At 45.9% G+C, this 23,477-nt stretch overlaps 1 protein-coding gene and 1 long non-coding RNA gene across 4 annotated transcripts in view; one reads left to right on the forward strand and one right to left on the reverse strand.

Annotated features, from left to right (window-relative positions):
- Nucleotides 1–15,336, forward strand: part of LOC112545991 (uncharacterized) — a 40,811-nt gene extending 25,475 nt beyond the window's left edge. For both annotated transcript variants that reach the window (XR_012897682.2, XR_016347844.1), the window contains exons 4-5: nt 1,597–1,714; nt 15,202–15,336. This is a non-coding gene — a long non-coding RNA (uncharacterized LOC112545991). The remainder of the gene's footprint in view (nt 1–1,596; nt 1,715–15,201) is intronic.
- STYXL2 (serine/threonine/tyrosine interacting like 2) lies at nt 844–21,797 on the reverse strand. 2 transcript variants are annotated; one of them, XM_006124225.5, is made up of 6 exons: nt 21,625–21,797; nt 19,707–19,824; nt 12,727–12,821; nt 11,716–11,947; nt 9,596–9,813; nt 844–7,612 (listed from the first exon to the last, which is right to left on the reverse strand). In XM_006124225.5, the coding sequence occupies exons 2-6, from the start codon at nt 19,814–19,816 to the stop codon at nt 4,746–4,748; spliced, it is 3,522 nt and encodes a 1,173-aa protein (XP_006124287.3). In that variant the 5' UTR covers nt 19,817–19,824; nt 21,625–21,797; the 3' UTR covers nt 844–4,745. The 2 variants fall into 2 exon arrangements, with proteins under 2 accessions (XP_006124287.3, XP_006124286.3); XM_006124224.5 differs by having other exon boundaries at nt 19,707–19,840.
- Nucleotides 21,798–23,477: the final 1,680 nt, after the last annotated feature.

Below are 23,477 nucleotides of genomic sequence, written 5' to 3' on the forward strand. Positions count from 1 at the left end.
GCTGTTCTTGCTATTGTGCCTCTAAATCCCTGACTGGCTGTTGCTCCTGGGCAGCCTTTTGCTGCATGAGTTGTTACTTTTACTGCTTCTAGTTCTTGGTCATCCATTCAAGACGACACTTTAAGTTCATGTTGTCTTATCTAACATCCCAGATCTCTAGGTCAAGGGTGTTTGACTGTCAGGGTCAGTCAGTCCTTCCTGCTCTTCAGGGGTGGGAGGGATGCCCACATTCTCCATCAGTTATGAAGAGGTCAGCTCCCCATCAGCACTGTGTTGTGACCAAGCATGGCAGCTCTTTCTCCACTGCGGTTAGCTGCTGCTGGCTGCTCTGGGCATGGGTGGTCGATGAAAGTAGGATTGGGAGAGGCAAGCCCTCGGCCCCACCCACAGCCCTGTCCCTTGTACTGGGACTCTGCCCTCCCTCCCCCCACGGGAGGCAAGCCACCTCTCCGCCTCCTCTCAAACTCTGGTTGCTTTTATACCAACTGCAGAGGTCTGGTGTATCTCTCTTTTTCATGTCTGTTTAAATTCTCATCTTAAAACCTGACTTTTCTATCCTTCTTCCAGACTCTTCATTTCTCTCCCTCTTGGTTATTGGCCTTATGACGGAATGCTTTAATATTTTCACCATGCAAGGTCTTTATGTCACTGTTCATGTAATTTATACCTGTGAGCTGGAGCCTTTCCCAACCTGCTCTCAAACACAGTGCATAGAATGTGTAGAGTCCAAAATCACCCCCTTCCTGCTTTGGGGGTTTGAATTTATTAACAAAGATAGCAGCAATAAGAAAACAAAGTTCAGCTGTTTTTCAGGTTTCTCCCTCGTGACTCTTCAGCCCACAACCTAGAATGTTTCTCCCCAGACAGCTATTTCCATTTCCCTTTTATACAAGAGCAGTAATAAGCCACCTACCTCAATGAGTCAGCAAAACCCACTTAATTCTTTCCCAGAAGGGTCAAAACTTGCTAATAGGGTGGAGCATTTCAGGCTTGTTATATGATCATACACTATCCTCTGTCCTGAATAATTTAATTCTGTGACAGCCTTGGGATCCAGTTTAAATGAAAAATGTAATCTGAATTTATTGTGAAGAAACAAAATAAGTAAAATGTGTTCCTTTTCATATTTCTCTCCTTCTGTTATTATTTAATCATCTGATTCCGAGAATCCCTTTCATTTGGAGCACTGACCCCCCTACTGGTTAACCTTGTCGTGGATGTCAGAAATAAGGATCCTTACATCCAACAGACCCAGAAGTACAATCAATGAGGGATGGTTGATTGAAATGGTTCTACATTTCCACTGAATATAAAAAAGACAGATACATTTTATCATTAATTATTATTTTGATAGCACTGCTGATGTGCATGGCACCACCCAGAGAAATAGGACAATAAAGTTCATGCCCTGTGGAACTTACAATCCATATTAGAGAGTTACTATTCTGAGAAGTGATAAAAATCATAACAATATCTACCCTCAATATCATAGAGAAAGGGAGATGAGATGAAAAGACACAGACAAAAAAAGCTATTCTTGGGGGAAGAATATTACAACAATGACAGGTCTTTGCCTGGATTTCTGCTTGTATTTAGTTCCAGGAATGGAGTTATGGAAGTGTCTGGTGTTTCAAAATATAATCTTAATAGAAGAGGGAGCAGATAATTCCAGTGTGGACATCAGTGATGGAAAGCTGACCAAAGATATTTTAAGGTAAGATTTGAGGGAGAAATGGCAAATTGGCTGGTAACGTGTATTATATTATTCAGCCAAATAGTCAGTCTCTGGATGTGTCAGAGACTTACAATGATATACAATCTATCCTATAGTGGTGTCTAGACAAGCTGTCTTGTCACATGGAACTTCATAGGATTCAGCAGACCATGGCAGGGACTAGAACCAGAGTCTCTGAAGTAAATGAACATGGAACATGCTGACTTTAACCTCTGGACCAATTAAAACTGCCATCTCTTGAAAATAAATGTGAAACTACCACAGAGCTATCATTTAACAGAAACATAAAATTTTCTCTTTGTACTGTACGTAGTCTTTGCATGTTGCATTCCACCATGTATTAGTCACCTATTCGTTTATTACCAGAGTTTGGCATGAGTTAACACCCTTTTATTTAAGACAAAAATGCTGAAAAATAATAAAAAAGACACAATAGGACTGCAGACATAATGGACTGGTACCAGCTTTACTTCATACATGCAATGTCAAATTGAACTCAGAACTTTTCCTCCAAAACAGACCTCTACCTTTTGAATGAGATCAGAATATCCATTATTAAGACTACCAGGCAGTCAGCAGTATTGAGTATTTTTTCCTTTTATAGACCTCAGGCCACTAGAGGAGACACAATCATATTGGACAGGGCCTAATTCTATCTAGTCAAGGGAAATAGTACTACACAGACACATACATCAGCGTATTAAACGTCTAACAAGGAGGAAGCATTATTGTTACTATGAAGAAGTGGGTTGTGCCCACTGTTAGTAGGAATTTAATGTTAACAGAAATGCACTGAAACAAAATGGAGACTGAATCTAAAAGAACAATCCAAAATGGAGTTGTGGTGCATGATGGGACTTTAAAATGGAACCCAACAGACTGTGAGGACTTTTTGCCACCAAAACATCCTCTGCACATGGCACGTGTCCATGCACACTGCACCAGTTGTCTGCACCCAGCACCATGTGTTTGCACACAGCACCACGCCCTGCTTTGCACTCAAGACCATTGGAGTTTCCCGCCTTGGATTCTATAAAACCTAGAAGTCTGAGGAGATCTGGTCGGCAGTTTCTCACTACACCTGGAGAAGGAGTCGTCATGTCACAGAGGAGACCATGGTGAAGGCCCAGTCTAACCTGTCTGGTTCTACTCCTGCCGCCCTCAGGGTGCTTCGGCCCACTCTGTGGCGAAAGCCCAGTATCGTGAGCCCTAGCTACTTGATATCCGATCCTACGTCATCGGGACCGCATAGAGCCTCCGGCATCAGCTGTGGTGAAGGCCCTCCTGGTGTTTAACATCTCACAAACTGCGCATCTGTCAGCCATGCAAGCAGAGGCTAACATCATCAAACGTCTCTACTTCACCAAGGACACCTCAGTGCTCTTCCCGACAGCTACCTTAGTTAAAGGGTTGTAGGTCCTGAATATCAACTGCCTCTGACAGACTGAGTATAACATCAATTATATCATTCCTGTCCTCTTTTATTTTCAGAGGGTGAGGGGTTGGTCATTGATTTAGTGTTGTGTTTATTACCTGTTGTATTCAATACAGTTTTGCATTTTTCAAACATAATGATCAGAGTCAGTGTTTATTAACATCTGAGAGATCCGCAGGTGATAGATACAGTGGGTTCCAGGCCAGATCGCCTTCTGGGACAAAGGCATTTACCACCTAGTCAGCAAGCCCAGTCTAAATTGGTTTACTAGAGCGCCTTTGCTGGTAACACCACAAAAGCTCATGATACCATACATGTTTTGTTAGTCTATAAGGTGCTACTAGACTTTTTAAGTTTTTCCTGTTACAGACTAACTCTGCTACCCCTCTGAAGTTTTTATATAGTTTATGTTAGCCAACAGACTTGCTGGGTCCCTGGGCAAGCTCAAGGTCCCTGAGGGGGGCTGGTTCTATGCTCCCAGAAGGGGCGGGCCTGGGACAGCCAGCCCTCAGCACTGCTCAGGGAACGTTGCACTGCTCTCCCGAATCATACTGTGTAATGCACTACAGGGCTCTGGTCGCCACTGTTCTTGCAGCAGAGGTGGCAGTGGGGAGCCCAGGGCCCCTTTCAAAACTCCCCCTTCCTCTGGTTGGCAGGCCTTGCTCTATTATACACATATGCCAAGATCTACCACCCTGGATATGGTCATTTTAAAAAGGGTCCGACATTGCCATATGTCATTTCAGAGTTTGGCCTTATGCTATATTCGGTAGGGAGCTTCCCTTGAATTTCAAAGTAGCTTCCTTCCCCCTAATCTCAAACAATTGATAGCAAATAAATTAAGACCCCCTAAAATATAAATCGCCACAACAGTTACATTTAATGGATATTTTGTTCTGCTGCAGCTACTCAGTGGAGCAAATTCTGTTGTTGACATTCATGACACTGCTGAAGAACACATAACAAAGCCACATTAGCTTGTGCTTAATAAAAAAAGGAGTAATGTACTTAAAAATAAAAAGAACCCTCAACATTTTCTAAATGGAAAAAAGGCAGTGCTGATGACACAAAAACACACTGCCAAGCTTCTAGAGAAGGTTGTTGGTTTGCCATTCCCCCATTTATAATAAAAATAAAGCTAGAAATAATGCTAGAGTGACTCTTTAATGACTGCTGAAAAGTGAAATAATCAAAACAAGATGTGACCAAACTCTTGACTGGTGGGTACTGTTCCAGAGGGCAGAATAGCTTTACCTGCTATTGTTACTAAGATATTCTCCAGATACAAATGTCTCCTAAAGATTTGTTCACACCTACGCTAATGATTTAGCACAAGCGTCTTCTTTTTGACAAACCAAAACCACTTCAAATGCTTAGCCTTCTTGGTAACCTTCCTCGACCTATTCTGGTAATTAAGGTGAAGAAAGTTTCTGCAGGACATCGGTAGTGCCCTGAAAATCATGAAGGATGATCTTAAATATAATGATGAGTTATTCAGATGAGACATTTGTGTCTGGGACTCCTGCTGGGCCGAACACTTCAGTCCTCATGGTGTCTTTATGACTTTGTCTTCAGTCATTCCTCTCTTCTTCGCCGGAGCTTTGCCTTAGTTTCTTCTTGTCGGCTTCTCCAGGCAGCAATAATGGCATCATCATCCATTTCTTCTTCTTCTTCCTTGTGGGTGCTTCGTCTGTACCGTGAAAATTGCTTTGATGCAAACCTCTCTTCACTTTCTTCCACCTTCTCTTTTCTGTCTCCATCCTCTTCAGACTTTGAAAAACTCTGAATAAACTTTCTCTTTGCTCCAAATTCTGACATGTTGGAACTAGACTCCTCTTCAGATTTTTCCAAATGACGGGATCTGACTCGACTCTGCGTTGATGATCCAGGGGATTCAGAGTCATAGGATGGCTCTGGGCTTTCTTCCCTAGAAATTGTCTCTCTGGCTTTCATTCGTGTGAACTTGTACATCTCCTTATCCTCCTTTGAAGAGGCAGAGGAAAATCTTGATGTTGTTCTCAGTGAATCACCTTTGGACAGATAGGAAGAACTGTCCACCTCTTCACTTTGGGATCTGGAGAAGCTATACCTGGATGCTTCAGAATTCATCTCTCTGAGAGTGGATGATCTATTGTACTTCTCTTTAGCCTTTTCAGCATGGTCATGATATGATGTATTTCCTTCTTCTTTCAGGCCACTGAGCCACTTATTAATATTGGTCTCCACCTCTGAATTCATGGCACCAGTATTTGCAAACTGATCCGAGTAAGAAGAAGCTGTATCAGTTTTGTCAGGATCTGTTTGGAAGGGGTACCGGATGCCAGCTGTATCAGTTTTGTCAGGATCTGTTTGGAAGGGGTACCGGATGCCACCTATTGTGTTCACTCTGTCATCTTCGACTTTCTCTTCTTCATCTTCTCCTTTGGCCTTCTTCTTCTTAAATAAAGTGCTACGCTTGTTGTCTCTGACAAGCTTTTCAATTTGATAATCTGACATTTTCCCTCTCATCTCCATTTGCATCTCCTTCTCCTTCCGGCTGAGTTTTTTCAGGTCAATGTCATCTGCAAAGAGGCTGTACAGTGGCTTGCTTGTTTGAGTCACCCTCAGGCTAGAGCTAGATCCCCTTGTCCTCTCACTTACTGAGGCACTGGAAGACAGAACAGACTGGGTGTCAACACCATTCACGTCCCTCGGGCAGCGCAGAGAGCTTGCTAGAGACAAGCCACTCTGTGCACTGTAAAGGGAGGCCTTGTCATCATCAAGGCATCTGCCAAGGTCACCTGACTTCACACTGGAGGCCAAGGAGGAGGGCGGACGGGACAACATCATTATCTCATTTTGTTTCTGAGCAATAGTTTCACTAACCACATTGGCAATCCAGTTCTGAATGCTGGCCATGGATATCACAGCATTTGGACCAACTGAGATGTTGGGGAGAGGTGTGGCTGGCATTTGGGGTTGCATAGCCCCAGCTCTGCTTTTGTTCTGAGATAAAGATGAATGGTTGCTCTGCATGCTCAGCAAAGAAGCTGAATCCTCAACACCATTTATGGAAGGTGCTGAGAGCCAAAGAGATGACAGTGGGATACTCCCACTCATTGCGCTCTCTGTCTCCCAGCCACATAGGGACTGGCTTTCTTCCAGGATCTTTTTTGAATGTTCAAGTAGCTCCACTCTCCTCTGCTTCCTTTTGGCTGAAGCAGAATCTTCACCCTTGGCAAACTCCACAATATCGTCCTTGTTCTCACTGCCCACCCTCTTCTGGTGTTTTATTTTCCAGGCCTGATAAGCTGTCAGGCTAACATCCGATGGATCCCTCTCTTCTTCTGCGACTGCTGCCTCCTCACCTAGTTGGCTTCCCTCTTCCATCTTGGGAAGAACAGAAGAGTCTACATCCTTCTTGTGAAAGCCAAACTGGATTCTCTTGATCTTCCACCTTTCAAGAGGGGTCAGTTTGTCTTTGTTCTTTTTGCAGAAGTTATAAAAGGAGCTGGTGTCTGAGATAACACTCTCCTCATCCACATCTCTGCCCGTTCTTTCTGGTCCTGGTTCTGGGTTGTCATTGTCACTTTTATTCCCAGAACGGTATCTGTGAGCAGCTTCCTTCTCAATCTCCAGCAGTCTCTGGTTCCACATATCCCAGGTGCTTTCTGTAGACACAGAGTCTGTGCGACCCCTCCTCAACCTGTTGATGCTGCTGGCTTCCAGTTGTTGCTTCAAGATTCGGATATCAAGGCTGCTCACGCTCTCTGTGTCACCCAATTCACTTGAAGGGTACGGCATTTCTCCCTTGTTAGAGGCTCCATCCTCCTCCCTGGATAGCCAATAACCTTCTTTTTCATATTTTGCATTTCGACTCTGCCACTCTCGGATCATCTGTTGCACATTCTCCTCAGATTCTTCCCCTCTCTGATCTGGAAGTTTTGGAGGTATGTTTTCCACATCTTGATTTGGTGGTTCCCTTGCAGGCAGGCCTTGCTTCTGTCTCCATTCCTCATACAGTTGTTCCTCCTCCTCCTCACTGATGAGAGTAGGCTGCTTGGAAACCAAGCTAGATTTTCCCATGGATGAAGAACTCATAACACTTCCCAGAATGCTGGTGGTATCCTCTTCTTCCACCGTGATCGAGTGCACTTTGGCTCCCATAACACTCTCAGAGACCTCCACTCCAGACAGCAAGGACTGGGTCCCTGCTTCAATGACAGAACTCTGGCTGGCTGTGTCATCATCACCCCCAGCATCTTCCTCCTCTCGTTCCTCCAGCAGCTTCTCATTGAGCTCCCTGAGCTGTTTCACAAAGCCATCATTGGGGTAAATGGCACGCTTCTTCCTTATAGTCATCAGGGCTTCTAAGATGGTCATGTGGTGAAAGATCATCAGGTAAGCAGCCACCAGCACAGCCGAGCGACTGATTCCCATTTCACTGTTTACCAGGATTTTACCTACAGGTATGAAATATAAAAGTGTCAGACACTTTCAACAACCTACAAAGGTTAATCAGCAATTATCCCATAAGGCCCGATCCAAAGTCCATTGTTGTCAATGGATGTTTGATTTCACTGAGATTTAGATTAGACCGAAGTTAAGTATTTTTCTTTGTTTTATTTTCTGATTTATCTTAATTAAAAGTTGAGACAAAATAATATCAAGTAAGTGCACATGTGTCAAGAGCTATGGATAGACACATTTTAAATTAAGCTAACTACAGAAATTGTATTAATAGTTTGTACTCATACAGTGGATTTAATCAAAGAATCTCAAAGCCCTTTACTACGTCAGTGATCTGAGCCTTACAATACTCTTGACGTGTTGTGTGACCTTGTTTTAGCTCACTTACCTGCACCATGTTTCAGTCTCCCAAATGAGAATGAATATTCATGGCTAGGGTCATAAAGGCCATTAGAAGGAGAAATTAGTTAATTAGTTAATGTCTGTAAAACACTTTTAGAGCCTTTGATACATAAAATTATTAATTGCATTTTTGCCAGGACTCAAATCTGCCCTGTTCAAGTGAACTTAAATCTAGAGTCTGCTATAGGTCAAAACTGATGCGCATGCAGAGTCATATTGGGTCTTTGGAGTAAAATAGCCGGGTGGCGGATGGGTATAGCTGACCTCGCAATCTGATAACCTGACGCAGCTGCTCCACTACCTTATAATACCATCAAAGACATGTTATAATAAAGGCACCATATATTCTATGTTCCATGGCATTTGCCACAGAGCCTACCTGTTACTGAAAGTGCTCCAAAATGGAAGATTTATTTCTCTTTAAATTACTTTTCTAGCTCATACAGTTACCAAAATAAGAGAATGAAATCAAATCCCCTTCTGAACAGGACAGAAGCATTACTGATGCACTGGTGTCTGCCTGAATCCAAAGACAACCCGAAACAATATGTCTCAGATGTTTGAACTTCTCCCATTTATCCCATGTACATCATCAATGTGCTATTCACTCTGAAATCCAACAAAGCAAATCTAAAGTGTCAGTTATTTCACTATTGATATTTTACCAGAAACATTCAACATCCTCTATAATCCCAAACTGCCTCTTACAAATTCCTGCACGCCAGGAGGCCCAGCTGCCTCCTATTAGCTAATCAGCTTTTCCTACTGAGAACTTTTGCAATGCAGTTATGTTGTCAACACAAAAATTAGCAGCGCATTCAAAATGTAAGGGCAGAATAAAATTAAGTGAATTTAATATGAAAATAAATAACACGATTGATACCAAAGACTGAATTTAATATTCACTTTCATGTTTAGTTCAATTTAGAGCTCTATTTTTTATTTTAGCTGATACTGCTGCAGAATTTCTGATGTGCTGTACTAGAGTTCCCTAGAAATAACCAGAGCATGGTGTGTCGCCATAGAATTTAGGTCCAAAAGAGCAAGCAGGATTTTGCTATAACCACCCAGAAACACATCACCTCTTTTCTCTTTCAATAGCACAGTGGTCCCTATTGTTCTGTACAATATAGATAACCTAGTGAATGTGAGGGATAGCCTTGACCAACAACTGGATATTATTGCAATAGTAGCACTTGCTAAAGGCTGAAAGAAGCATATTCGTCAGCTCCAACACTTGGCCATGGGATCAGCAGTTTCAGTTGCAGGGCTTGCAGCAGGGGATCTCTGGGTTGCAGGACTACATCAGCTATCTCTCTTCCTATCCCTGAGCCACCCTTGCCACCTCCAGTCCATTCTTGACATATTCACATCTTGGAATGCCCACTGTGCCTGGGTTTTCTGTAGAGGCAGTGCAGAACTAGGCCTGGGGTATTCACTAGAAATCCTCCCATCTGCCATGCACAATTAACCCAAAGGATAACCAGAAATCTGGTCCAAAGTATTCTCTATGGTGCCTCCTGCATCACTGGGTTTCCAAGTGTCCAGGAACTAGGCCAATCTCCTTATCTTACCTCTGTAGGTCAACAGTGCTTCATCAAGGAACTCTGCCGCCTGGTGAAAGTATTTGGAAATGTCCATATCTGGAAAATCATCCACCTCAATGCCCAGGTACTGGATATTCAAACCATTGTAGAAATCTGGCCCTGTATACACCCCAGTACCATGAGCTGCATTCAGGACATGAGTGATCCCAAGCCTCTTCAGACGGCCCTTGTTCACTGCCACACTCCTCCAAGGAAGAGAAAAAAATAAACATTAGAAGTTGTAGCCTGTTCTGAGGTTGGAGAGAGCCAGACCATTGTCTAGGTAACCAGCAAAGGTGGTATTAGAACAGGAAATGTCAGTAAGAGGCTTGATCAAAAAGAAAAAAGAAGAGAAGAGAATGAATTCAATGGGGCATGGAGAGTGGCCAACGAAGCTGGATGTAACTCTTTGTCAGCCCAATCAATGCTGTGGAGCGATATCTGTAACAGTCCAGTGACATGTGAGGGTCAGAAAAGGATCAGGTTATCAGGGAAGGGATATGTACTGAAGTCCTGAATAATCTAAGGGCAAGAAAATGAGCATGATATTGAAAGATGAGATCTTTAATATGTATAATTTGTGCACTTAGATTGACCTAGCAGCAGCTTAGAAATACTTCCATGCATGGACTTCCCCTTTTTCCTTAAGCCCAGAGGCAGATTGGAAAAAAGCACTATGTGAGGATACTCTCCCAAGCTTGTCTCATGCTCCATCCAGTCATGACTTCAAAATAAGATTACACTCACAGTAGACTGTTCAAATCTTCAAAATATGATAGTCCCTCTCCTTCCTTGGACGCTTTCATTGATAATATTCACAACATTAACAATATTTACATGTACATTGCTATGGTTAGGGTTAGAGTTAGCAGGGGATTGCTTAGACTCTGTTTGCATTTTGAAGCTTCCTTTGCAATCATAAGAGCCAGAAATTGTTAAATAAAAGCTGAGATTCTCGAGCACAAAACTGTGCCACAGAGAAGTAATCAGTCACCAACTCAGTGCAACCCTTCCCAACCTCACCTCTGCTTAAAGGAATATTCTATCTGTTGGGCTGCCTCTGCTTCATAAACACTGAAACGGAGATGTAGGTTTACCCTTTCTACCCATCCATCTGACTCTTCTGTTTCTCAAATGGCTGATGTAGATTTTAGAACTGTGAGTAGCAATCAACACATGCTGTCAGGATCTGTCAATGGCAAAAGTGAGATGGGAGCAGGAGACAGAGCCAACTCAGCAGCTTAGTGTAGGGTTCCGATCTCATTTGGGTGAATAGAAGACAAGACCCACTGCAGGTATGTCCAGTCCAGGAGACTGTGGTGTCTGTAGGCACAGTAACTTTCTTTTCTCCACCCTAAGATTACCCAGAAGAATAGCACTCTCTCAAGTCATCTTCTAGCAGTTTACCTTCAGTACATGCTTGTGAGATGCTCAAAGAGAAGCCAAATGCTACCAGACACATTACTGGTGATTAATCACATAGCACTCTTCCCTGTTGGTGCTGAAACAATGCCCTCAGCACAATGCTAGGCAGTACTAGGCTGCTGAAGGTCTTTTGGGAGAGCTATAAAACAGAAGCCCTGGCCACTTGTCTTCAGTAAATTACATGGGATTCGCCCCTCTCCCCCCATTTTTTTTGAAGGAATAAGTGTTTGTCCTGGTGTCTAGGAGGGTTCATTTTGCTTACAGTTTCCTTGGTGCTTTTAATTGGATACGGTATTCTTCACCTCCTTTCCCAAACTGTTCTGAAGTGTCAATATGTGTTGTGGAAAAGCTGTGGTTTTTTACAGAAGTGATTGCTTTGCAGTGCAGTGAGATTTTTGTACACAAGAAATGTAAACTGTCTTTGGATCTGTGCATTTGAAAGGCATTACATGTAATCAGTGCTTTTTTGTTAAAAAAAAAAAAAAAGTGCCGGTACTCCAGGGGAAAAGTTGCTGAGCTCTTACTGGAGGTGCTGGTACTGCATCAGGAGGTGTCGGTATTGTGTACCGGGCAGTACCGTCACAAAAAAAGCACTGCATGTAATATATATTTATGCTGAGGTGACTTTAGTAACTCTTCACTAGGAATTTTGTGCAACCTCAGTGACAAAAGATCATACTCACTTTTCTGCTATAAAGACATTGGGCCAGACTTCATCCACAGGATCCCAGGGGGACTCCAGCCTGTCCTTCATAAGTGCCCTCTGCAAGTCCATCACGCACGGTGTGTTGAACAAGCTGGTGTCATCGATCTTTTCTTTCACTCGGTTGTACAGGTCCTCCACCAGCAGCTGCTCTGCAGACTCCAACATCCCCGGACATTCTGAATCCACTTTGACCTCCTTTGTCTTCAGCTCTGGAATGAGCTGACTGTCACTCAAAGCATGTGAAGAACTCACTATTCTTTCTCTCTGGAGACAATCCTTGAGGCATCTTGCTTTTGTTCAGCAATGTCCACCCACCCAGCCTAAAATCTGTGCATGTGTGCGTGCTCAGGCAATAGCTTCAAGACAATTAATAGGGGACTGAGCACAGTAACCTTTCCTTTCATCCCTTGTAGATCTATGTTGGCTAAAGTAACAACTGAAAAAAGAGTTTGGGCAGTCTCATCTTAATCCCAAGCATATGGGGGAAGGCAGCTTTCCCAGTGGTTAGAGGCAGGAGAGACAGAACCTCCCTAAAAGTGTTTGTGGGGGCCTCCAGTGCCTAAACCATGGTCCACTCCCTGCTTCTTCCCAGCTCCCCACCCCTTCTTCCTGAGACCTGGCCCCCTGCTTGCTTTTTTCTCCTCCCCCCATTACTCACCCTTCCCTACAGTACAAAATGGGAGGCTACAGTCCTGCTTTTAAAAGTGAGGGGGCCATAACTCCCTGCCCCCTACTCCTCCATTTCAATGCCCCTGGTTAGAGCAGGCAGCTGTATTCTACGACTCTGCCACTGTCTCACTGTGTAACTTTAAGGCAAGTCTCCAAACATTTCTGTGTGATAGTATGTAAAATGGAAAAAACCTATCTACCTCATGGTATGTAAATTATGAGACTTCATGAAAGTTTGTTCAGCACTTTAAGATCCCAAGATGAAAGAGGCTAATCAAATACAACCAAAGTCTTTCTTTCTTACCCTTTTCCCTCTTACCTTCACTGATTATCTGTTTAGCAGCTACCGCAGAGGACAGGTGGATAGGCTCCATGAAAATGCTTTCTGTGTCTGTGTCTGATACCACTGAATACCTGCCAAGCAATGACATTGGCATTAGACAAACACTTCCTCCTCTGCCCTATACATCTGATATTGCTGCCCTTCTCAGATATTTCAGAGGAGAGCAGCAGGGAGGGCAGACAGAGGACCTTTGGAGGAATGGAGGGAAAGATATACCCCCATGCAAAGTGTGACAAGTGTCCTCTATACACTGCCTTTTGAAGAGATCTGTGGCATCCAAAGGATGTCTGCAAAAGTTGTGTTTGTGTGGAGGTTCTTGTGGGTGAGGATTTGGAGCTAGGAATGATGGGCTATGGGGCAGCAAGTGGGCAGGAGTGAGGCCTGCAATGAGGATCTGCAGACAGTGAATAGAACCTACAGAAGAACAGACCGGGAGAAAGTTCATGCAAAAGAGGAACTGCAGGTAGGTAGGTGGGATGGGACTGTTAGATGGGTTGCTCATGTGAAGCAGAAATCAAGGATACCTCCACAGAGACAGCTTTCTTTCTTGGAAAACACTTTTTGTTTATTATTAGTTATACAGTAGTAGGAAGAACTAGAGATCAGCTTTACAGATTGAAATCCACCCCTTTCTTATAGCTTCTGACCCCAAGCTCCAGCTCAAACCTGAGGGTGTGTCTAAACTGCATGGCTCCATCGATGGAGCCATGTAGATTAGGCTGATCGACAAAGGGAAATGAAGCCGCGATTTAAATAATCACGGCTTCATTTAAATTTAAATGGCTGCCGCGCTGAGCCGACAAACAGCTGATCAGCTCCCGCACCGACCTGAAAGCCCTTTATTGACCTCCCCGTTATGCCTCGTAGGATGAGGTTTACCGGGGAGGTCGATAAAAGGCTTTCATGTCGGCAGGGGAGTGTCCAGACTAGCGCGCTGAGCCGACAAACAGCTGATCAACTGTTTGTCGGCTCAGCGCGGCAGCCATTTAAATTTAAATGAAGCTGCGATTATTTAAACAAATAACAAATCTACAAGTCAACGGAGCCATGTAGTTTAGACGTACCCTGAATGTCTACACAGCTGTTTTTAATAAGACCCAGGAGCCACAGTCTATAGATTTGGGCTCTGAGACTTGCTGCAGGAGGCTACTGCTTGCCGTATAGATATATTACTCTGGGGGGAATTTTGCACTTATGAACATGCACATAATTCATGTGCTGTGCATATTTATATTTTTTTCCCACAGAAAAAAGCTTCTGCCAGAAAGTTTCAGTTGTTCCACATTTCTGCCCACCGGAGGGTGCTGTAGTGCTAAAACGGAGTAGCCATTCCTGGCCAGCTCCAGCTATGATAAGAAAGAGAAAGAGCCTGCAGCGCCTTCTTCACAGTGCCTGTTAGGCTAAGTCAGGAGAAAGGCTGGCCTTACGATGAGGTGAACTGAAGTGGCCGCCTCAGGTGCTGGACTGTGGGGCGGGCGCCACTAGAACCCAGAAAATTGAGACCTTTCAAAGTTTTGGCCCAAGCAAGGGAGCATGGGGATGTTATTTGAGCTCCCCGCCTCAGGTGCCAAAATGTTGTGGGCCAGCCCTGGTCAGGAGACATTGTGGGGCACATGGGTCTGCTGGGCGGGGGCAAGTGGGTTACAGACAGGGGTGAATAAGGACCAGTGGGGGGGGGGACAGACTGGGGCAGGGGCTGAATGGGAGTAGAAGTACAAAGCCACGGGGGGAGGAGGGTGCAGGGCCACATGAGGGAAAGGGAGGAGCTGAAAGGGGGCAGAGAGACACATGGGGACAGGGGAAGGGATTGCAGGAAAGCAGGTGGATGGTGAGAGGAGGCTGGCTCTAAGGGGGTGCAAAGACACATGTGGACGGGAGTGCAAGGCCACATGGGGGGTTCAGGGACACATTGGGGCAGGGGCAGATGTGCCTGACTGAATGGGAAATGCTAAGGGTCAGTATGGGGGAAGTTCTTTAACACTTTCTCCCTGCCTCGCAACCCTGCCCCCCCAAACAAAAACAACCCCCCCCCCAAAAACAAATAAACAAAATCCCACCCTGTTACCCTATTTCATAGTTTACCCAACTACCTTAAAAGTTAACACCCATGCTCCTTCCCTGCAATTAATTCCCTCTCCCTCAACGCCTCCGCTACCCCTAACTCCCCCAAACTTTTGCACTACTTTTGAGGGGTGAGGGAAATATAGTTCTGTATTGTAGTTTAAATGTTTTATTACTCAAGAATGTATTACTCAAGAGTTCTGTGTTTATATGCTTAGTAAATAATCTATTTGTCAAAAAACATTTTCTGAATCCTTCTTATCTGCATTGTTACAGACATAATTGCGGACAGGTATTTTGAAATAAATTACCAAAATAACTGAAATTGATATTGTGTTATTTTGACAAAATATGCAGAATTTTAAAATATTGGACACTTTTTTTTTGTAGAATTCTCCCAGGAGTAATGTATCCTAAATAGCTTGGACATCCATTGCTAGACTGCTAGAACTACTTATGGATAGAAAGAGAGTCATGAACATCCATTTTATTCCATACAAGTTCTTGTACGGCCCTCATCACTTGTATCTGAGTACTATTCCTGCCATGTATAGTCCAAGTCTGCTGCTCTCTTTTGTATCCAGTGTGGCTTCTGATTAGAGTTTGGTGAACCATTCACAACAGATTATGCTGAAGTTTTGGCCCTTTTTCTGTTAACAGATTGTCTGCAAATGCTCTTTGACTTTTAGAGATGTCACGTGTTTGTTCTTCCAGATTATTTGATGGTTGGTTTAAGTAATCATATGGCAGCTTATGGATCTCTTGCAAACTACCCATCACAATGATTGCATCATAATTTCACATTCACTGTTCGTTTGGTCACATAGTATTGTTTCTGTTCTCTTATTGGACAAATATCAACCCCACCAACAGCTTTCATGACTGCTGCTTATACACTCAGGACCAGATTTTCAAAGCTAATTAAGCACCTAGTGCCATGGTGTCCAGCCAGTTCTGAAGCAGTAGCCACTATAGTGGTTACTGCTATAGTGAACTAGCCACATTCAACCAGACAAATAGCCACATGTGGCTAGTGTGTTGAACACCACAGGTCTAGTGGGATTTTCAAAAGCATCTAGGTATCTAGCACCCATTGAAATTGATGAATTTTAGGCACCCAGTTGCTTTGGGAAATCTCACTTGGAGCCCAAATATCTTTAAGAAATCTGGCTCTCAGGTGACCACATATTTATGGAGAATATTTGTGACCCAATCGTTGACAGTGAAAATTCTTGCAAACCAAAAATGTACTCTTTTGATTTTCAGTGGAAAATGAATCAAAAGGTTCGTTAACACAGTCAAAATGAATTAATTCTGTTTATTTGAACAAGTTCTCATAATTATTTGTTCTGGAGTTTTTGTCTCTGTAAAGTCCTGACTTCATCCTGACCTGCTAAGTTCTCTTGCCTGTTCGATTACTCAAGTTAAAGTAAACTAAAACCATCAGCACAACTTCGATTCTATCACTGAAGGAGTCATGAGATGCAAGCTTCCAGTATTTGAAAAACACTTCTTGTTCATCATTACATATACTAGAAGGAAGCTCTTGATTAACTCACACAGAACGCAGCCAGGGAGAAGTGATTTCATGCCACACTCTCACCAACATGATTTCTAACATGTCTGAGTGGCTGAACGGCTTTCACTCTCCATGCTCAAAATGGAGGACACAACCAATCTAAGGGTCACCTTTAAGTTACCAGTTCAATTGACACCTTTAACAAAAATGTCTGAAAGGTGCTATAGTTTTATAGTAGCTACGTGAAATAAATTTGGGATCTTGATTCCATTCCCGGGAACAAGTGGTCACACGAGACAAAAAAGACTCAGTGGAAACTGCCGCTAACTGGGCTCCTGATTGGTAGTATGAACAGAGGAGTCAAGGACTGGTGATATACACCGAGTTCCCGTCTCATCTCTGGAAGTCACTTCCATAGAGAAAGCTTACTCTGCTGCTGCCGGTGCTGTACTTGTTCCATTGGAAAAGAGGGAATCAATCTCCAGGGCTGTCAATCCTACACCTTTCACCAGGAATAGATTTATACACAAAGAAAATATTAAACAGAGGCATGCTGAGTTCATTCTGAGCAAGTCACAGATACAATGTCAGATGAGCTTTTCCCTGTGCCCAACGCTGGTCCCTAGGGATTAGACAGCAGACTGTAGAGACACACAATCTCTAACTTGAATTGGTGACTGTTTCCTCTCCCTCCATGAGAAGACCTAGATGTCTCAGGCTTCTGCACATACGAGTGGGGCTGCCAGCTACATTTATTAAATTGGTTTCCGTAGTAACTGGCAACTGGAGGTTAGATGGACAGCATATTACAAAGCCTGGTGCAACTGGGGAGATTGGGGCAGGCAAGATGGACTGTGCAGAGTGATGGGCTAGTGCAGAAAGAGCAGAAGGGTTCAGACTTCAGCAGATACAGCTAGATGGAAGCAGGAAAAAGGTGGGGGGAGGTCAAAACTGCACCACATGTTTGCAGTGGGAAAGAAACCTCTCCCCTCCATGAAGGCTGTGTGAACTGGTTTTTCACATTCTTGGTCCCCAAATTCCCCTCCAGGTTGACATCAAGTACATAACATCTCTACCCCAAACAGTTATTATGGAGAGACTCTTGATTAGTGTTTCCTGTAAACTGTGTGCTTGAGCAGCCACCCAAGAGAGATTCAAGTGACACCCAGCTCATTCGTGGAGCACCCACAGCCACCAGCATGTGTTTCTGCTGATGGTGCACATCTGCACATGCTTCAGTGCACATAACATTTATTCCACAAACGGACAGAAAACATTAGAGGGAACATTGCTCTTGATGACCAACTATGGAGAGGGAATTTAGAAGCACCTGTTAGCTACTGAGGGGGTGGAAACAAATATGGGTAGGAAACCCCACAACATCAGAAGAGGGATTTGCAAGAGACTTCACAAATCTTAGGGAAACCCCAGCAGCAGCAGGGCTAGTGGTGGCTGGGTGGCCCCAGCCAGGAACTGACTGCTGAAACACCTTGTAACAAGGTCAGTGCCAGTCTTCTTGCAGCCCTCCCTGGGCTCAGCCCTTGATCAGTCCCAGCAACCTCTCTGCTGATCCTTTTGATATAGCCCTCCTGACTGGCCACTCCTGCAGCCCCTTTGATTGGCTGCTTCCCCTGATGTAAACTCTACACTGCTTGGAGGACTGCTCTTCTGCTCCACTCTGGGAGGGGATGTGGCAGGACCCTGAGGCCTCCAAAAGAGGCCCTCTGAGCCTACTCCATGCTGTCATGCATCTCAACAAAACAAAACCATAAAATGACTTCACTGGAATCTGTTGCAGGGGTTTGCTGGTGTCTTAATTTAACACGCTGGGATGCTCACCCTTCTTATGTGACTACTATTAGCAGTTCTGACTTCAAGGGAAAGCTGGTGTAGCTCTGAGATACAGTTAGCAGGCGCAGGGATTTTTGCTCTGCTGCTGCCACTTCAACAGCACCAGTGTTAGTGAGGGGAAAGGAAGGGTGCAAGGCCAGATGCCAGTAGAGTGCATGTGTGCACCAGTGGTTTCCAAGCTTTGATCCAGGGAAGGCAGCTGGAAGTGGTCTGTAACACAGTGCCCGCGGGCACCATGGCGTCCACCGGGGCATTTTCATGTGCCCGCCAAGTGCTCGGAGCCAGCCCCACCCTGGGCGCACGGCACATGCGCGGTACTGGTCCCGGGCATGTCGCGCATGCGCGGCGCTAGCCCCAACTGCATGGGCGGCCCCGCCCCGGGGCGTGTGGCGAATGGGCGGCTCTGCGCCCGGGCGCACAGTGCATGGGTAGTGCCAGCCCCGGGCACACAGCTATGGGGGGCACCGGCACCGGGTGCACGGCGCATTGGCAGCCCCGCCCCCAGGCGCCCAGCAGCTCCAAAAGGTTGGGGACCACTGAGGGAAGTGGTTCTGTTACACAAATGGCTGATCCGGTGAGGAGGGGGACTAGAAGACAGTGAAGAGATGAGACCCCTATATGATTATATTGCATATGGACCCAGAGAATTGCAAGGGTAATTTTTTTAAAGAATCCAGTCAAATGAAACAACATTCTGTATGTTGTTGGTAGCAAACCCAACTCATCTGATGAAGTGGGTTTTACCCATGAAAGCTCATGACCTAATAAATGTGTTAGTCTCCACGATGCCACAGGACTGCTTGTTGTTTTATGGTTAAGGCTGTTATTGGAAACATTTTATTTCATAGTTGCATACAACTCCATGCCCCAAAATCTCTCTTTTTTGGCAGACTCTTCCATTACTCCCTGCCCCAGGCGGAATTCTTGTTAGGCACAATAAACAAACAAACAAATACATACATAAAATAAAGCTCATCACACTTGTTTTGACTAAAAACACCTCAAAAACTGGCAGAAGAACAACTTTTTGCTGCCCTGTAAGTGGCACCTTCCTGCCTTTCCCCAGTCCTCCTGAGAGAGATAAGCCGCCTGATCCAAAACTCAAATTCAAGCAGCCTCAATCTTTGAGGGGTTAAAATTCACTCATGAGATTTGCAAATATGGATAATGAGCTGAATCAAAGCCTGGGCCCAACATTCCTGGGCCTTAAAATCCAGATCTTGAATTTTTCAAATTAACGTGGAGGAGGGAGAGTATAAGGAACGGGAAAGCAATAATGCCTCCTCCAACTGGGTATGTGTGTGTTCTAAGGTGAATGAATGGCATAAATAACACATGAGCTGCATCTGCCCCCCAGGATGGCGATGCTGGCACTCTAAATTCCTGCTTCTTGGAGGAGAGGGAAGCCTGAGGCAATGTTCTTGATCTGCGTAGGATGGCTATGTGTGGGCTTGTTGAGGAAGGGGAAGCAATTTGTCACATGCAGTCAGGAAGGCATGGCAGCCCCTGTAGCAAATACACTCACCGGCTGGGGGAGGGACTGCGGAGGTAGCGAGCCTGCACTGTCTTCACATCTGGTCTGTCCTCTTCGTCTGGTACCACTTGCTCGCTGTCTGAGTCCTTGCTGCTTGCCATGGCCTGCTCTAAGGAGATATCTGCCTGAGGTGGGGAGGTCACCGGGACAGGGAATTAAAAAGGAAGCATAAGCAGGAAAACCCGTCAGGTGAGGTGTTGGTTGCTTGCCACCTGTCCAAATTTTCCCAGGATCATCCTGTCCCAGGAAATCTGGAAGGATGTTCAGCACACACTGCCAGTGGTCCATTTTATGGGCTCAGGATCGTCCCGGATGTCCTGTTTTCTTTGTACCTCAAAAGTGGCATCCCAGGCGGGGCAGGGCTCCCCTACACTCTGTGGTGGTAACTTTGCATTGCAGAGCGCTGTTACACTAATGGCATCAACACCTTCTTGGCTGGCTAGGGGTTGGAACTGTGCAGAGAAGGAGGAAGCCGGGATGGAGGTCAGGAAGGAGGAAAAGCCTAAGATGGCTTGTGCAAAACCTCCTTCTCCTTCGACACAGCTCAGCTCTGTTAGTAGAAAATAGAACAGAGGTCCCCAAACTGGGTGTGTGAACCTTTGGGGGGGAGAGCAGCTGGTATTGGGGCCAGCCCCCACAGAGGGAGAGCGAGGAGGGCCATCCAGCTCTGCTGCTGGCTCTGGCTGCCAACCCCAGCCATGGGAAAATGCATCCTGTGCCCCAGCTGTGGCCTGGGCAGCTGAGGCTCTGCTCCCACCTCCGATAGTGGGTCTAGCCTCAGCACTCTTACCCCTAGCTGTATCCCCTGACTGGAGGGGAGACAGAGACAGGAGTAAGGGGGGCATGAGGTAAAAGTTGGGGACTACTCCTCTAGAAGGAACCTCATTCAGCGAAGGATGGGGGGGCTGGACATAGAGACTTGAAAGAATATGAGGGTGGGGAATATGGGTATGTCTACACTGCCACCCTAGTTCGAACTAGGGTGGTTAATGTAGGAAACCGAAGTTGCAAATGAAGCCCGGGATTTGAATTTCCCAAGCTTCATTTGCATCTTGCTGGGCGCCGCCATTTTTTAATCCCCGCTATTTCAAACTCTGTGCCCGCGGCTACACGCGGCACAGAGTAGGTAGTTCAGATTAGGCTTCCTATTCCGAACTACCGGTACACCTCGTTCCACAAGGAGTAACGGTAGTTCAGATTAGAGAGCCTAATCCGAACTACCTACTCCGTGCCGCGTGTAGCCGTGGGCACGGAGTCCGAACTAGCGGGGATTTAAAAATGGCGGCACCCGGCAAGAAGCAAATGAAGCTCGGGAAATTCAAATCCCGGGCTTCATTTGCAACTTCAGTTGCCTACATTAACCACCCTAGTTTAAACTAGGGTGGCAGTGTAGACATACCCTGTGATGCCTATCCTTCTCATAACCAGACACTGCAAAGCAGGGGTGCTGGACCAGTCTGTATAGTGATGGTGCTGAGAGCCATTGAGCCCATCGATAAACTTTGTATATAGTGGACACCGCTTCAAGCCAGGGGATGCGGTAGCACCCCTAATTCCTACACCTGTGCTGCAAAGGATCAAGGCCAAACCCTAATTCCAACCAACTTTAAACTCAGGACACACCTCAGGGAGCCATTGTGGTGAGCCCATGATACCAACCTCTGCCAGGGTGCAGGGTGGCTGATATTATTTGGAGAAGCAGCAGCCAGTTCCTCAGGCCTGACAGAGTGACTTGGCTTTCACTCAGGGAGTGGCTGTCCCATTCCAGCCCTGAGGGCTCAGATATCCCTTGGCAGCTGGTTTCAGATATCAGGAATGTAGTCCTGTCCCATAAACAAGGGCTGACGAGCTGCTGCCGCTCATGGCGTCCGTGAGAGGGGAAGAAAAGATGTGAGGAAATGGCACTTACCATCTGTGTCTTGAGCTCTCCTGACAGCAGAATGGTCACTCGTTATCTGAGGCACAGCGACTGAGTCCAGTGGATGGGGCAGAAAACCTGACAGGGGACACAGCTAGTGCGAGAGATCAGCCACCCTTCCTCTCTCACCGCGGCTTCTTCTCTAAGGGGCAGGACAACTGTCAGCAGCAAACCTTTAGCAGTTTTCTAAATATAGGGTCTGCCCCATACTGGCTGCTGAGTCGCATAGGAAAGGAATTCAGTGTCTCATAGATAGCACTTGGTCACACTTTTAACTCTTCCCATGCTGGGGGCTGGATCTCCTGATATTTTCTTGCTTGGATTTTCCTCACAGCAGAGGCCTAAAGAATAGCCGTGCTACCAGACTCCCACCTGACGGGAGCCCTCAAATAACTGGGACAGTCTGAAAAGCTGGTGTACTCCCTAGTGCCTTGTCACAGTGCAGTGTATGATCAGCCGCTTCACACTGACTGGGAACACGGGGTATCAAACAGCTCCCTCGCCATCAGGGCTCAGGTGGGGGTAAATGGGAACATTTCCTCTTCTCTTGCTTAAAAAGAAAACCTTCATATCCAGTCCCTTTACTCAGAACCATCCTCTCCATAGATGGTGAGTTTGGGCTGGCCGCCCTGCCCAGAACCTTTGCTTTGGGGGGGGGGGCACATGTCAGGTGCCTCAACAGTCCTATGGACGGGACACGAGGGGCTCAGAGTGGCCTTGGGGATTGCCGGGGGGGGGGGCGGAGGGAGTGTCTGGTGCAGGGTGGCAGCAAGGGGTCCCACTCCCACATTCACCACAGTGGTTGGAGCTGGAAAAATGGAACAACCTGCTCTGCTCCTGCCTGCTGCCCATCGCCCATCCCGCTGTGCTCTGCTTCACCACGGAGGCATCAGAGTGTCCTGGCCCCAGCCCGCTCCACTTGCCACCACTGCAGCGGAGCAGAGCTCAATGGGCTGAGAGATGGGTGGTGGGGCAGAGCAGAGCAGGCTGCAAGGTTGCTTCAGCCCACATCTCTGTGTTGAGTCGGGGGGAGGAGGGAGAGGACGCCTGCTGCTGCCCTGCATGAGGCCTCCAGTAATCCCCTGGCTCTCAGTACTTGGGGGCTTCAGGCAAGGCATGCAGTTGGGGTGGGAGAGGATGGAGCAGGGGTGGGAAGGGATAGGGCAGAGCAGGGGTGGGGATTGAGGGAAGGACTAGATTGGGGGCGAGGCCTGATGTGGGGAGTTGCCCCGAGTCCTGTGCCAGGGCACTGAGCCCTAGTGTACACAAGGGAGTTATTTCAAACTAACTCCCCTTTTTTTGAAATAGCAAGTGGAGTGTCCACACTACCAACCCTGTTACTTCGAAATAAAGGGCTGGTTATTTCAAAATCCACGAGGAATAACGCTTATTTCAAAACAGTTATTTTCAAACAGCGGTAGTATGGACGCTCCACTGCTGCTATTTCAAAATAATTACTCTCTAAAATCATTCAGAGTAATTACTCCACAGTGCTTCCTAGGGCTCTAAATCGAGGTAGCGCATCCACATTAAGGGAGCCTGCCTTGGACTAATGTTGAGGCTTCCCAATAGTGTGGACATGATATTTCAAAATAGTTATTTCAGGAGTTATTATTTTGAAATGAGTTACTTCAAAATAATTTCCTAGTGTAGACATGCTCTGAAGGGATTTGCTCCAGGGCCTGCAAACCCCTAAGGATGGTCCTGCCTGCACTCTCCCTAGAAAAGGGATGGCAAACCACTGATCCACAGGGGGAAAAAAAAATCATTCAGGGGCCACACAGAAATGAGAAGCAAAACCAAACAAAACCCCACTTCACTGGCTTGGGGCCCAACAGCAAAGC

Source organism: Pelodiscus sinensis, chromosome 1 (genome assembly GCF_052426305.1).
Source record: "Pelodiscus sinensis isolate ZL-2025 chromosome 1, ASM5242630v1, whole genome shotgun sequence".
NCBI classification, from domain to species: domain Eukaryota; kingdom Metazoa; phylum Chordata; order Testudines; family Trionychidae; genus Pelodiscus; species Pelodiscus sinensis.

What these genes read in the sequence shown, in the direction of transcription:
- STYXL2 (XM_006124224.5), bottom strand. An exon ending in TAAACAGATAATCAGTGAAG is followed by an intron (nt 11,948 to 12,726) that starts GTAAGAGGGAAA and finishes AGCTCATTCCAG; the next exon opens with AGCTGAAGACAAAGGAGGTC. An exon ending in AATGTCTTTATAGCAGAAAA is followed by an intron (nt 9,814 to 11,715) that starts GTGAGTATGATC and finishes TCTTCCTTGGAG; the next exon opens with GAGTGTGGCAGTGAACAAGG.